The following is a 15,208-nucleotide window of genomic DNA, read 5'->3' as shown; positions in this document are numbered from 1 at the left end:
ATGTAGAGTCTTGAGCAATTTTCCTCCAATTATACAGCAAGGCTTAGTTTGAAGTAGAATAGAGGTGACACACTGTGGGATTAAAAATACAAACCTAAGGGGTAGAGCAAGATGACTGAATAAAAGCCTACACCATTCATACCCCTTGCAGGAACACAAAATTTTAATAACTAGCTATACACCATCAAAAGAACCAAAAATCCACCATCAAAAGAACCAAAAATCAGATGAACAATCACAGTACCTGCTTTTAACTTCACATAAGAGGGTGGAAAAGGTAGTTTTGAATTGGCGATGCCACCCCTCCCACATGCACCAGCAGTGGCCATGTGGTGTGGAGAATCCGTGTGCTTGAGAGAGGGAGAACACAGTGATTGTGAGGCTTTGCATTGAACTTGGTGCTGTCTTGTCACAGTGGAAAGTAGAACCAGGTTGTATTCAGCTGATCTCCACCCACAGAGAGAGTATTTGGCCCAGCCCTAGCCAGAGGGGAATTGCCCAACCCAGAGGTCAGAGCTTGAGTTCTGGCAAGCCTTGCCACCATGAACTGGAGTGCTCTGAGGCCCTAAGTGAACTTCAGGGGCAGTCTAGACCACAAGGACTGTAGTTCCTAGGAAAGTCCTAGGGCTCAGCTGTGCTCATAGCCAGTGGGCGGTGGGGCACATGACCTACTGAGACACCAGGCTGGGGGCAAAGGGAGTGCTTTTGCCACCCCTTTCCCATCTCCTGGCAGTGGCCACATAGCATGGAGAAATTTGTACTCATGGGAGAGAAAGAGCATAACGGCTAGGGGACTTTAACTTGAACTCATTTCTGCCCTGTCACAGTGGAGACCTGGCAGGATTCATCACCTGCTGACCAAAGAGTGCCTGGGCCCTGAATAAATCAACAATGATACCCAGGTAATATGCTGAGGGCATTGGCCTCTGAGATATGCTGGCTTCAGGTGTGACCCAACTCATTCCCAGCTATGGTGGCTATGGTGAAAGTCTCCCTCTATTTCAGTAAAGCAGGGGGAGAAAATGGGGGCTCTGTCTTGAGCCTTAGGTACCAGCTCAGTCACAGTGGGATAGAGCAGCAAGCCGGCTCTTGGAGTCCCCAAGTCCAGGCCTAGGCTCTTGGTCAACATTTCTGGACTTGCTCTGGGCCAAGGGGTGAGTCCCAGGGCTGGCGGCATTCATCATGAGCTGACTGAAGAACCCTCAGGCTTTAAGTGAAAATTGGTGGTGGCCTGGCAGAAACCCTTGTGGGCTAGTGGTGGTGGTGGTGGCCAGAGGCTCATTTGCCTGCGAAAGAGGGAGGGAAAAGTGGGAAGACTTTGTCTTGTGGTTTAAGTGCCAGCTTAGCTGCAGTAGAATAAAACATCATTTAGAAATTACTAAGGTTTTTGACTTTAATCCCTGGTTCCCAGGCAGCATCTTTGGACGCACCTGGGACCTGGAGGAACTTGCCACCATGAAGGGAGGAAAACAAACCTGGCTGGCTTTGCCACCTGTTGATTGTAAAGGCCTGGGGCCTTGAGTGAACTTAGGTGGTAGCCAGGTAGTGGTTACATTGGACCTTGGGAGAGACTTAGTGTTGTGTTGACTTTAGGTTTGAACCCAGATGGTCCCAGAGGTGGTACACACAGGGTTGCTTGTGTCCCCCAACTGCAAGTTTCAGGAGGCCCAGCACAGAGAGAGACTCAATTTGTTTGGGAGAAAATAAGGGAAAAGCACAAGTTTCTCTGCCTGGTAATCCAGACAATTTTTCCATATCTTATCCAAGACTACCAAGATACTGCCTCTACAAGTCTGCAGGAACCACAGCATTGTTGGGTTTGGATCCCAAGTCCCTTGGAATACATAAAAAGCCTTCATAAGAAGGATGGGCACCAACAAGTCCAGACTGCAAAGACTACAATAAATGCCTAACTCTTCAATGGCTAGATACTGACAAACATCTACAAGCATCAAGACCAACCAGGAAAACATGACCTCACCAAATGAACTAACTAAGGCACTAGGGATCAGTCCTAGAGAAACAGGGAATGTGACCTTTCAAACAGAGATTTCAAAACAACTGTGTTGAAGGAACTTAAAGAAATTCAAGGTAACACAGAGAAAGAATTCAGAATTCTATCAGAAAAATTTAGCAAGGAGATGGAAATGGATAAGAACCAAGCAGAAATTCTGGAGTTGAAAAATGCAGTTGACATACTGAATAAAGCATCAGGGTCTCTTAATAGCAGAATTGATCAAGCAGAAGAAAGAATGAACTTGAAGACAGGCTATTTGAAAATACATGGCCAGAAGAGACAAAAGAAAAAAAGAACAAAAAAGAACAAGGCACGCCTATAAAATCTAGAAAATGGCCCCAAAAGGGCAAATCTAAGAGTTATTGGCCTTAAAGAGAAGATAGAGAAAGAGATAGGAGTAGAAAGTTTATTCAAAGGTATAATATCAGAGAACTTCAATATCAATATCCAAGATAAATATATAAATATTCAAATAGAAGAAAGTATAAAACACCAAGCAGATTTAACCCAAAGAAGACAACCTCAAAGCATTTAATAATCAAACTCTCAAAGGATAAGTAAAGGATTCTAAAGGCAGCAAGAGAAAATAAACAAATAACACACAATGAAGCTCCAATATGTCTGGCAGCAGACTTTTTAGTGGGAACCTTACAGGCCAAGAGAGAGTGGCATGGCATATTTAAAGTGTTGAAGGGTGAAAATATTCTTTAAGCATGAAGGAGAAATAAAGACCTTCTAAGACAAACAAAAGCTAAGGAAATGACCAACACCAGAACTGTCCTACAAGAAAGCTAAAGGGAGTTTTGGGCCCTGGGAGAGACTCAGTGCTGTGGCTTTGGGTCTGAACCAGCACAGTCCCAGTGGTAATAGACTCAGGGTTGCTTGGGTCCCGCCCACCCCATGGAGAGAGAGGGACTGTGCTGGTCCTCCTGGAACCGGGAGTTCTGGGACACAATCTGAAGGACTGTGTGTTTGATGTGGTCTGCCACATTGTTTCATGTTCCCCCCAGAAAAAGATCTACCTAAGAGTGAAAATTCTCACTGGAAAGTACTTTTGCTGTTCTTTTCTTTTTGGCTCCTCTAGAATCAACCACTGACCTACCAGAATCCACCATGCACCTGGAGTCACCCACAGATGTGTACCTGGAGAACACTCAGGCTTTTGGTGAGTGAAGGTCTGGCTTCTCAGGAGGCCTGGGCAGGCGATGGGCTCCCACCTTTTGCATTCCTGAGGGAAGGTCTGCTTTCCTCCAGCAGACTGGATTCCCACCATAGCTTGTGACCATTCCCATCTTCCGTTTTGTTTTCCCAGAATTCTCTGCTGACATGGAGTTGGCCACCTCCAGCTTTGTGCATGAAACCACCTCCAATCTTGTGGAGGAAGCTATCTCCAGCTTAGTGGAAGAAGCCACCTCCAGCTTAGTGGAAGAAGCCACTGCCATCTTCATGGAAGAAGCCACTGAGGACTCTGGTGAGGACTCCTAGCTCCAAACCTGCAGACATGTCTCCCTACCTTCCTTGTGCTGCTTATTTCTCATCACTTAGGAGTGTCCTGTGGTAACTTACAGGTTTGGGGATACTCTTGCTGCTGCGTTTTCTGAGGTAGAGTAAACTTTTGCCAAATGTTCTTGAAATGTGAGGCAAATTTAAGCATTTTCCCAGAACATTTTCTTTTCTTTTCTTTTAATTTTTATTTTTTTGAGATGGAATCTCTCTCTATTGCCCAGGCTGGAGTGCAGTGGTGCAATTTCGGCTCACTGCAACCTCCGCCACTCCCCTGCCCCCTGCCGCCCCATTCAAGCAATTCTCCTGCCTCAGCCTCCTGAGTAGCTTGGAATACAGGCACGCACCACCTGTGCCTGGCTAATTTTTGCATTTTTTAGTAGAGATGGTCTTTTGCTATGTTGGCCAGGCTGGCTTTGAACTCCTGACCTCAGGTGATCCACCTGCCACAGCCTCCCAAAGTGCTAGGATTACAGGCGTGAGCCACGATGCCCAGCCTCCTAGAGCATTTTCTGCAGATGGAATCTTTTGAATACCAGCATGGCTCCAGCCCTGAGGTCTGTCCCAACTTGATCTCTGGGGCCAACCTCTGGGCTTCTCTAAGAAGAACAAGCTCCTCATTGTCTCCATGGGGACAAACATAGTAACAAGAATAAGGTCAATAACTTCCTTTTCTTTTCCAGTTGATTACAATACAATTCAGACAGAGACCATTGTGAATGAAGATTATGATAAGTGTAAATGTTAACTGAGTTCAGACTGAAGAGAAGAAAAAGGGACTTAAAAGCTTCGTGAATTAAGCACCTACCTTTCCCCGCTTCCTCTCTCAAGCCTCCATTTGTCTTTCATTTTTCTGTTGTGACTTAGTCGGAGTCCTAAGATTTCAATGCCTTTTGCCTCTGCAAACTCTAATAGTTTGAGGAATACTTGAGATTTCTTTTTCCTAAAAAAAGAGCATTGAGTCTTAGTTACAAGAGCAAATTTCTAAACGATCTGGTTATTAGGTCTGCAAATAACAGCAAACATTTACTGAGATCTACTGTATTCTACCATTGTCCTAATTGTATTTGGGTATTGCAGGTAGTAGCTGGAAGAATCTAGAAATTGCATTTTAGTGGTGACTGAGGGTCTGTTAGAATATGGTTGGTTGTGGCTTAAAATTCTTGCTCTGACACTGACTTCTTTACAGAATATGCCTCATTTGCATATTGATGCAATACCTCAGTATTGTACTCTAACTACCCAAATGGCTGTGGTTAGTTAATAAGTTAACCATGTCACCTATTGCTCCTCTACCTGTAACACACAGATGTCAGGACAATTTTCTTGTTTGACTCCAGAGCAAGAAGCAGCTTTATGGCTAAGACCATCTAGTCATTTCTGCCAATAAACTGGACCTCACGTTTCCACACCCTCCTATCAAGAGATGGTTTCTGACTATGACAATGACTAAGAGGCTAAGAAACTTATGTTTTTAATAGGAAGATAAATTTCTCATGGGGCTTTTACTTTTAAAAATAAGAAATTTATTCCTTTATTTCTATCCAGTGAAAATGCTGTTTCCTCTGAAGAGCCAGTGATTGAAGTAACAGGTAAGGCCAAAGATCTTTGATTTTTTCCCTAATTTTTGGTCCTTGAGGGATTTTTTTTCTAGGAGGCTTTCTAAGGCAGAAGCAAGAAGTGGAATTCTGAAACTCTGCCTCATTTCATGCCCTTCTCAAATGGGTGCCATGCTCATACACTCTCAGAAAGAAGACAGAATATGGTACTTGTGTATGAGGAGGTGTCTAAGTTTCTCTTAGAAACTTCTGCATGTGAGTGAACCAAGCCTTTAACCAAATCCTTCTCACAGAGTGCATTTGCACCCCATTTCCATTGTTAGTATATCAGCCCTGGAAGAGTGCCTTGCAGGTAGGAGAGGGACCGTTGTGCCACAGTCTCAATGGAATTTTACAGTTACTAACACTACTGGAGGCTGATGAAAGTGAATCAAACCGTTTCCTAATTACAGATCAACTCAGCACCTCCACAAGAAGCAATGAGTTCTCCTCAGTTCATGTTTGTAATTTTCATCTTCTTTCCCTGATATTAGAGATTTGATGCTATCTTCAGAGACCATTTTAATCCACTGAAAAAGGATTCCAAACTGAACGCATTCCAGATGTTGACATTAGCCTATGTAGTCTAATATGGAAATTAAAACAATCCCTTTCCTTCCGAGGTTTATCTTCTGTATTAGTCCGTTTTCACATACCTTGAAAAAGACATACTTGAGACTAAGAAGAAAAGGAGATTTAACTGCACTTAAAGTTCCACATGGCTAGGAGGCCTCAGAATCATGATGGGAGGCAAAAGGCACTTACTTGGCAGTGGCAAGAGAAAATGAGGAGGAAGCAAAAGCAGAAACCCCTGATAAACCCATCAGATCTCATGAGACTTATTCACTATCATGAGAATAGCACGGGAAAGACCAGCTCCATGATTCAATTACCTTCCCCTGGGTCCCTCCCACAACATGTGGGAATTCTGGGAGATAAAATTCAAGACGACATTTGGGTGGGGACACAGACATACCATATCACCTTCCAAGCTCAATTGCCTGGATTTTTAATAATCTAATAGGTATAGATAAATAAGGCATTTCCCTTGAGTTTTCAAATTTCTTCCTTCCTGTCTCTCTAGGATGCGGATTCCACTCCAATCCAAGGAATGTTATCTAAGGGAGAGCCTGAAGAAAAGCTAGCAGATTTTTGACGCATAGAACATACAATTCATTTTAAGACTCCAAAGCTTAGGGAAGCTGAATCAGGAAGTCCCAGCCTTAATACTTCACCTCACCCTTGGCATTTTCAGAGGCCCCTTATGAGGAACACGCAGTAAAACGGGTAGCTGGACACAGTGTATCATCTCTTTTAAAGCACAAGGACAGGGAAGTTAGGGAATTACATCCCAAAGATGTAATGAACCACACCCCCAAGGTCACAGTGATAAGTGAGAAAAGATGGGGCTGATTTTTTGAGTACTAATCTCTTGTTTCTCGTAGTAACTCCTGTTGTTGTTTTTCTTTAATTTAGAAAATGAAGCAAATTCCTCATTAGCTGTGACTATCACAGTGCTATCCACCACTTTCTAAGATTATTCTGAGCTTTTGAACACCTACTACTACAAAATAGGAGATTGCATAATTGTAGAAAACTAGAGATACATAGGATGTGTGCCCAGATAAGGGGAAAAAGCAAGACATTGATCCTGGCTGAGTGGAAGGAATTGTATAAGGAAGGGAGAGGGGCATTTCTTAGCTGTACTCCATTTCGTATAGGCTCAATAAATATTCGTTTGAGTTGAATTTTGAGAGTGGTTTTTATTTTATGAGGGAAGAGTTGCTTAGTTGCTTTGTGTTAATACCCATAGTAATTTTATTTCTCTCTAATACTTTACAAACAGGCACCAACACTTTAGAGGGGCCACAGGAAAGCATGAAATGAATCTTGGAAAGTACGTCAGTTTTCGTGTTGCTGCAATAACACATTACCATAAACTTAGTGGCTTAAATAGACATAAATATTACCTTAGAGTTTTGTAGCTCAGAAGTCTGAAATGAGTCTCACGGGGTTAAATCCATGTGTCAAGGCTGAGTCCCTTTCTGGGGACTCTAGGGAAGAATCTCATGTTCTTGCCCACATTTTTTGGACTTCTTCCACTTTCAAAGCCAGCAATGGCCAGTTGAGCCTCAGATCACATTGTATCGCATCACATTACCCTGGCACTAACTCTCCTGCGTCCCTCTTCCACATTTAAGGACCTTTGATTTACATTGAGTCCTTGGATAATCCAGGATAATCTCTCCATATTCAGGTCAACTGATTAGCAAACTTAATTCTCCTTTGCCATGTAAGTTAACATATTCACGTTCTAGGAACTAGGAAGTTTGTATCTTTGGGAGGCCATTATTCTTCATAGCACACCCAGGATGGACATTTTACTCCTCTCAACCTGGTTTGGTTCAGTGGGGAGTAGGAGAAAGTCACCGGGCATTTTTTAGGTTTACACTAGGTATTTTCAAATAGGTATATATGAGTTTGTGTAAAATTAGTTAGTAGTGGAAGTATTCATATTTTGTAGTATGTGTATGCAATAATATAAATAACAACTGAAATGGCAGAAATTACTTTGAGGCTCCCTGATTTTGTAAGTTGGGGGCAATGAATATTTCAAAGTGGTGTGAGGACTTGGAGTAGGGAGGTATGGATTCTAGTTGTAATTATGCCATTTACTTTGGTTAATCATTCTAAGCCCCAGCTTCTCCTTGGAAAATGAGTCAGTTATACCAAATCAGTTTGAAAGTTCTTTTTTGATTTTTAATATATTTCAACAAATAATATACCAATGTTTGGAGTCATGAACTTCTAAAATTATTAACTCATTAGTTTGCCTCAGGGAGAAATATTCTGATTATGATTATAATGAATTTTATACCAGAGCACATCAAATTTTAATTTTTTTTTTTTTTTCTGGCTGCATCTAGCCTCTTGTTTCAAGGCTTTTCTTCTAAAGAGAAAGTAGTTCCAAGGCGGTGAAACCCCATCTCTACTAAAAATACAGAAAAAAAAAAAATTAGCAGGGTGTGGTGGTGGGCACCTGTAGTCCCAGCTACTTGGGAGGCTGAGGCAGGAGAATGGCATGAACCCAGGAGGTGGAGCTTGCAGTGAGCCAAGATAGCGCCACTGCACTCCGCCCTGGGCAAAAGAGCCAGACTCCGTCTCAAAAAAAAAAAAAAAAGAATTCCATTTTGGTTTATCTATAGTATTTTTGAGTGTATCTTTTTGTACAGATATTTTTAGTGCATGCTGTTATTTTATATCCCACCTATACAACTTGTCACAGTCTAATAGGTTCAACATTTTACCACTTTTGAGTGAAGTACAGAAATCTTATCCCCTGTATCTTCCTTTACCCTCCTCTATAATATGATTGCCTTATTTATCTGTATACACATAGAACCATATAAGATAATGTTATATAATTTTTACTTCAACTGTCAAACATATTCAGAAAACTGAAGAGAATAAAAAGATGCATTGAATTTACCCATGTTTTCCTTTTTGCATTGTTCTTTCTTTCTTCTTAAGTTTCAAGTTCCTTTTCCGGCCATTTTCTTTCTGTTTAGAGAACTTCCTTTAGCCATGTTTTAAGGTAGAGCTGCTGATTAAATATACATATATATATATGTATATATGTGTATATATATATTTTAGTTTTTCCTTATCGAATTCTTTATTTCCATTTCATTCCTAAAAGACAAATGGTCCCCTTTTAAAAATGAGGATTTATAGTTCTTTTATTTCAGCACTTTAAAAATGTGGCACTTCCTTATGGCTTTCATGTGCTTCTGATGATATTTTCTTCTTTCATTTGTATTATCCCCCTCCTTATATATAAGCTAATTCCTCTATCTAAATTTTTTTCTTGTCAGATGTTTGACTATGATATATATTGGTGTGGATTTCATTGTGTTTACCTTCGTTGGCATTAAGGATCAAACTTTTGTGTGCCCACAAATGCATATATTTAAATCTCAATCCCCAGTGTAAAAAAAAAAAAAAATCCTTAGTGTGATGGTATTTGGAAGTAATTAGGTTTAAATTAGATCACAAGGATGGAGCCCTCATGTTGGAGTTAGCACCCTTATAAAAAGAGGTGAAGACAAGTGATTCTGTTTCTGTCATGTGAGGATACAAGGAGAAGACGTCCTTCTGCAATCCAGAAGATGGCCCTCATCAGAACCCAACCATGTTGACATCATGACTCGGACTTCCAGCTTCCAGACCTGAGAGAATTAAATTTGTGTTGTTTGTAAGCCACCCAGTTTATGTTAAGGCAGCCCAAAGTGACTAAGGCAGTGGGGGTTTGCATGATTTTTGAAATCTGTAGGTTTATGTCTTTTGCCTAATTTGGAAAGTATTACCCTTACCTCCTTGAGTTCTTTTCCAGGCCTGGTCTATTTCTCCTTTTCTTCTGGGACTCAGATGACATATTTGGTCTTTTGCTGTAATTCTACAAGTCCCTGAGGCTCTGTTAATTTTTTTTCCTATGTTTTCTCTGTTGTTCAGATTGGGTTATATCTGTTGTGCTTCATGTTGTCTTTTATTAGGTTTTTGATTAGTTAAGAAAAGCAAGTCTTCTTAATATTTAAAGAGATCCTTTTTTTTCTCAACCTTTAAATTTCTCTATTTGCTGTTAAAATCTTTTTTTTTTTTTTTTTTTTTTTTGAGATGGAGTCTCGCTCTGTCGCCCAGTGTGGAGTGCAGTGGCGCAATCTCGGCTCACTGCAAGCTCCGCCTCCCGGGTTCACGCCATTCTCCTGCCTCAGCCTCTCCGAGTAGCTGGGACTACACGCGCCCGCCACCACGCCCGGCTAATTTTTTGTATTTTTTTTAGTAGAGACGGGGTTTCACCATGGTCTCGATCTCCTGACCTCGTGATCCGCCCGCCTTGGCCTCCCAAAGTGCTGGGATTACAAGCGTGAGCCACCGCGCCCGGCCTAGTTTTCATTATAAAAATATTTCACTTCTTTGGTCGAGTTTATTTCTAGGCATCTTATTTTATTTGTAGCTTTTGTAAATGGGATTACTTTCTTGATGTTTCTTGCAGAATGTTTGTTGTTGTTTTCTTGTAGAAATGCTACTGATTTTTGCATGTCGATTTTATATCCTTCAAATTTACTGACTTTTTTTTTTTTTACTTTTTAAAAAATGATAAATACTTATCTAAAACTATCGACAGTACAAACTGGACCAGTCCCAGCCTCCTGCGGCGCGTGCCGCCGATTCACAGTGGAGCTCCCGTCCATCCTCGCCTCTGCCGTCCGGAGGTGGGAGCCCGGCAGGCCGGGGGGCACCATGCCGCGGGCGCCAGTTGGTCCACACTGTCCTTGCATAGGTCTCGCGGTTGAGGTAGAAATCCTAGTTACCTCCAACTGTGCCGCCTGCCACCCCGGAAAAGCTGCCCATGGCGTGCGAGTTGGTCAGTCTGGTGGCAGCGGACGACACGTGCACCAGGCTTGCAGCGGCCAGCACAGAGCTGAACAGCGACTGCAGCACGGAGGAGCCGGCCACGGAGCCGAGGTTGGCCTGCAGGGACATGGGGACGAGCGCGAACTGCGGTCCTGGCGGGAAGGGGCCCAGGAAGGGCCGGTGCGTCTGGGCAGAGGACGCCGCGCCGCCTGCGAAGGACGGCGCCGGGGCCAGGCCGTGGCTGCTGAGGAGGCTTCCGGGAGGCACGGCCGGCGCAGAGATGAAGAGGTTGTGGCCATTCTTGAGGTAGAGCTCGCGGTCCCGGGCCTTGGCGGCCTTGCAGGTCAGCAGCGGGGTCTTGTCCGTGGGCCGGCACAGCAGCAGGCCGCCCTCCCCTGCCTCCTTGCCGCGGCTGCCCTCGCCCTTCAACCCAGCCAGGCCGTCCAGCTGCCTCTTGCTCAGGAATGGGTTGGCGTCCGAGCCCTCCTTGCCGCGCTGCAAGGGGAAGCTCAGCGGGGAGCTCAGGCCGGCCGCCTCGGGGCCCTCGTGGGGAAGAGAAGCACCATCACTGAAGCTGTGTAAACTCAGGTCCGCGGCCAGGCCCCCGCCGAAGGTGCAGCCGTTAGCAGGATTGGTGCCCGGGCTGAGTCCGTCAGCCCCTGCCTGACAGGGAGCCAGGAAAGCCTTTCCTGGAGTGAGCGGCCAGCTTGGCATCGGCAGAGGGCTCCTCCAGGGCGGGCCGAAACGTGAACAGGGAGTTCTGGCTGAGGGCGGAGCTAGCCTGCAGCGGGCTGTCTGCAGACTTGGCCAGGCCGATGTCAGAGATGGGCGAGAAGGTGGACTTCCGCTTGCTGCTCTTGACTGGCTCGCCGGCGGGCGTGGGCTTCCTTCCGGTCAAGCCACCACCATTTTCCAAGGTTTTCGGGGGAGATTTGCTTTCTAAGGAGATTGTTGCAATTTTTCTCTCAATTCGGGCACTGCTGGGCTCGTCCTCAGAGCCTGGCTCCTCGTCTGAGGTGAGTTGGTCTGGCTCAGAGGCCGCTCCTTTTTCAGCACAGGGGGCTGGCTGGTCGTGGTCCTGGTAGGGCACAGGGGAGCTCTTCAGGGAGGTCTCGGGGGACAAGATGGCTGTAATCTCCAGGGGCTGGTTGATGTTACTGACCATGGAGTTGAGGTTGAGGGGAGACCCCGAAGGCTGTGTGAAAAGGCCAGCGACGGATGGCAGGGCTCGGCGCTTGAGGGACACCCCTGCACTCAAGCTGGGCGTCCCGGTAGATGCTCGCTTCCGCCGGCCGCGCTTGCGGCTGTCCTGCCTGTGGCTCGGCACACAGTCCCCACGGGCGCTGGCGGTCAGGGGGCTGTGCTTGCTGGAGGGCGACTGCTTGGCAGTGCCTGCACCAGTGGCGATGATGAACACAATCCTCCTCTTGGCTTCACTCTCAGGATCTGAGAAGCCGGAATCGGAGGGCAGGTCCCCCTTGCTGGCCTCGAGGAGCGGGCCCTGGGTGGCCCCACCAAGCCTGAGACTGGAGGAGAGCTGGTGGGCGGGAGAGGCCAGGAGCGAGTTCCAGGGCTGTTCAGGGGGTGCTGTGGCGTGGAACTGCGGGACCCCACGGTGGCAAAAAGACTCCCAGAGCTGGAGGACTTATCCAAGGTGGCAGGCCCTGCTCCAGGTGTGAGACAGGCCGGGCTGCCCGCCAAGGCCCCGCTGATGGCCACCGAGCCAGCGTAGGAAAAGCCTGAGGGGGCCAGGGCAAGGCTTCTGCTCCCAGCACCGTGGGCATTAGCACCAATCTGCTTTTCAAGTGTGGACGAGGGGTCACGGGGCTGCAGCACAGGACTGGGGGTGCTCCTCGCCTTCTCGGCGCAGCCGGGCAGCACCACGCTGGCCAGGCGGATGCTGACCGGGAGCTTGTTGGGCTGCATGGTGCTGAGCGGGATGCTGATGGGCAGGCTGGTGATGAGCTCCCCGCTGCTGCCGTAGGCACGCTCTCTTAGGCCCTTCTCACTGCTCTTCTCTCCAGCAAGCTGCAAGGCCCCAGGGGACAGGGGCCGCGGGTCCTGAGGGCTCAGCTTCATGCTGCCAGGCACGCTGGGGCTCTGGTAGGGAAGACCGTTCTCCTTGGTGTGCTCAGCTCTCGAGTGCAGCTCACTGGCGGGCGGCCTGCCGGGCACCGTGTGGTCCTGGCTCAGGTGCCGCCTCAGCACAATCTTGGCCGGGCTCATGCTGCTCAAGTGAGGCAGCGAGAACTTGGCGCAGTCCAGCTCCAGGTGCAGCCGGCTGGCATCAGGCTCCAGCTCGCGGCCCAGGGCGCCCTTCCCACGCAGGTGCAGGGACAGGGCGTCGTCAGGCGGCACACACGACTTGAGCTGCAGGAGCTCCTGCTGCCGCTGGCTCTTCTCTAGCTCCACAATGCTGATCTGCAGCTCCAGGCAGTGCCTCTGCTTCTCCGAGATCTGGCTCTTCAGGGCCTGCTTCTCCTTCAGCAGCTTCTCCAGAGACAGCGTGGCCCAGTCCAGCTGCAGTTCCTCGCAGCGAGCCTTGAGCAGCTGCAAGCTCTGGCTGCGGAGCGCGCGGTTGTCCTTCTCCAGCTGCTCCGACTGCTCCGGCAGCTGCTGGTTATAGGCGGAGATCTCCTTCTGCGCTTGAATCAGGTCGTTGTAGGTCAGCGCCTTCACGCCCAGCTCATCCAATTTTTGCTGGAACAGCCTCCTGATCTCCTCCTTCTGGGCCTGGCAGTGGCTGAGGAGCTGCTGAGCCGCGCCCAGGAGCTGGGCATTCTTCTCCTTCTCCTGGCCCAGCAGCTCCTGCAGGCTGGCCTTGTACTGGGGGTCTTTGTGTATGCCAGGAACTGCAGGTACTGGATCTTGAAGGACTCTGGCAGCTTCTGCAGCGCGGGCAGGGTGGGCGCCACCAGCAGCGGGTTGGGGGAGTGCAGCTGCACGCTCGGAGGTAGCTGGTAGAACGGGCTGTGAGGGTATCTGTAGGCATCCTGGGGCGAGTAGGCCGTCGTCTGAGACACGGTCTGAACGTGCAGGGCATCCAGTGCAGTTTGGTTCTTCTTGGTCTTCCATTCGGGGTTCGCAGTGTTCATCTTCTTGAGGCGCCCGTGCTTGCGGCCGGCCATCTTCCTCCCCTTCTTGTTTAGCTTCTTATTGCGGGCTTTGGAAGGAGACGGCTTCTTCACGGTGGCTGCTCCCGCCTTCTCTTTCTCAGCACCAGAGTCCATGGGGGCGTCTGCGGGGCCGGCCAACTTGCCCTCTGGGCCCTTAGTGGGCGTGGCCGCGTTGCTCTTGCTGTCGCGCTGCTGGCGGCGCCGGGCTGCCTCCTGTTTTCCCTGAGTTTGGGGTTTTTCAGACTAGAAAAACAGTTTTCAAGTATGGTGCGGTCGATAGTGTGCGGGTAGTAGGAGACTGGCTTCCCCGTCCACGACACCGAGACCTTCAGGGGCGAGAGCTCCACCACGCGCATGATGGTGCCAATGTCACTCAAGTTTCTACTGTTTATTCTGAAGTTCAGAGGTGCAAAGGGTTTTGAGGACACGATTCTGCCACCTTCCTTCATGTTTGCAAACCGCTCCTTCAGCTGGTGATACACCTCGTATTGGCGATTCGCTCCCTCCACTCTTCTGAGAGGAAATAGCCTCTCTCCAATGTGAATTCTGCATGCTTTTTTCCATACCATTTCATCCACTTCCTGAACTCGCGGTCCATGGTCTCCGCATACTTGGCCGGGATGTCTGCTTTCTCGACGCCATAGTGATGTTTGCAGTTGGTGGCAGCGGCGACCTGGAGCACGACCTGGCCCACACCGCTCCCCAAGTCCACAAACAGGTCGTCGTCGGTCATCTTGATCTCGTCAATCATCTGGGCCACCAGGTCAAAGGAGGTCTCCCCGTACACCTCGGGGGAGAAGGGCTCGTAGTTGTTGAGCTTCTCGGGGTCGGTCACCGAGTGGTTGTAGACCTGCTGCAGGATGTGGCGCAGGAGCCCGGTGGACGGCCGCCGTGTTCAGCTTCATGGGCTGCGTGGTGCCCTTCCACAGCTGGTGGATGCTGTCGATGGCACGGTTGTACTTGTCGCAGAGCCTCTGCATGCTCTCGAAGCTTTTGGTGTCATAGTCAATTAAAACGTAATTCTCCATAGCGAGCTTGAGATCCGGAATTTCTTCACAGACCCATCGGATGGTCTCGATGATTTCATGAGCAGCATCGCAATGTTTATCGTAGACCGGCAGCGGCCACGGGTAGACGGCGGGCTCAGCCGCCACGGGCGACTTCAATCTCAGCTCCAGCTTCTCCCCCATGTCCGCGCGCGCGGCCGCCGCACCATGCTAGGCGGGCGGTTGGGGGAGGGGCGGGGCCGCCGGTGGGCGGAGGAGGGCGGGCGGGAGGGAGGGGCGGGAGGCTGAGGGGAGGGGGCCTGGTCTCTGCCTAGGCCGCCGCCGCCGCCGCTGCGCTCTTTACTGAATTTTTAATATCAGTTTTAATAGCTTTTTCAGGGAGTCTTCATGTTTTTTCAAATGTAAGATCGTATCATCTGTAAACAAAGACAATTTGATATTTTCCTTTCCAATTTGGATTCCCTTTATTTCTTTCTCTAGTCTGAATGTTCTATCTAGGACTTCCAGTATTATGTTGAATAATAGTGGTGAAAGTGGGCATCTTCCCCATAT

The 15,208-nt window shown here is 48.0% G+C and overlaps 2 protein-coding genes across 3 annotated transcripts in view; both read right to left on the bottom strand.

The window, feature by feature from the left end:
- The window catches only part of LOC129483360 (salivary acidic proline-rich phosphoprotein 1/2-like), a 175,748-nt gene that overhangs the window by 12,643 nt on the left and 147,897 nt on the right, over window positions 1–15,208 (bottom strand). The gene's annotated exons all lie outside the window — the stretch shown is intronic.
- Window positions 10,131–14,895, bottom strand: LOC129483363 (histone-lysine N-methyltransferase, H3 lysine-79 specific-like). Its single transcript, XM_055280651.2, is given in 9 exon segments — window positions 10,131–11,196; window positions 11,198–11,553; window positions 11,556–11,601; window positions 11,603–12,111; window positions 12,114–13,367; window positions 13,370–13,867; window positions 13,870–14,136; window positions 14,139–14,538; window positions 14,540–14,895. Coding segments are annotated over 9 exon segments (4,344 nt in total). The 5' UTR covers window positions 14,840–14,895; the 3' UTR covers window positions 10,131–10,482.

The sequence above is a fragment of the Symphalangus syndactylus genome, chromosome 5 (assembly GCF_028878055.3).
Source record: "Symphalangus syndactylus isolate Jambi chromosome 5, NHGRI_mSymSyn1-v2.1_pri, whole genome shotgun sequence".
Taxonomy (NCBI): domain Eukaryota; kingdom Metazoa; phylum Chordata; class Mammalia; order Primates; family Hylobatidae; genus Symphalangus; species Symphalangus syndactylus.
This window is presented reverse-complemented; position numbering and strand designations above follow the sequence as displayed.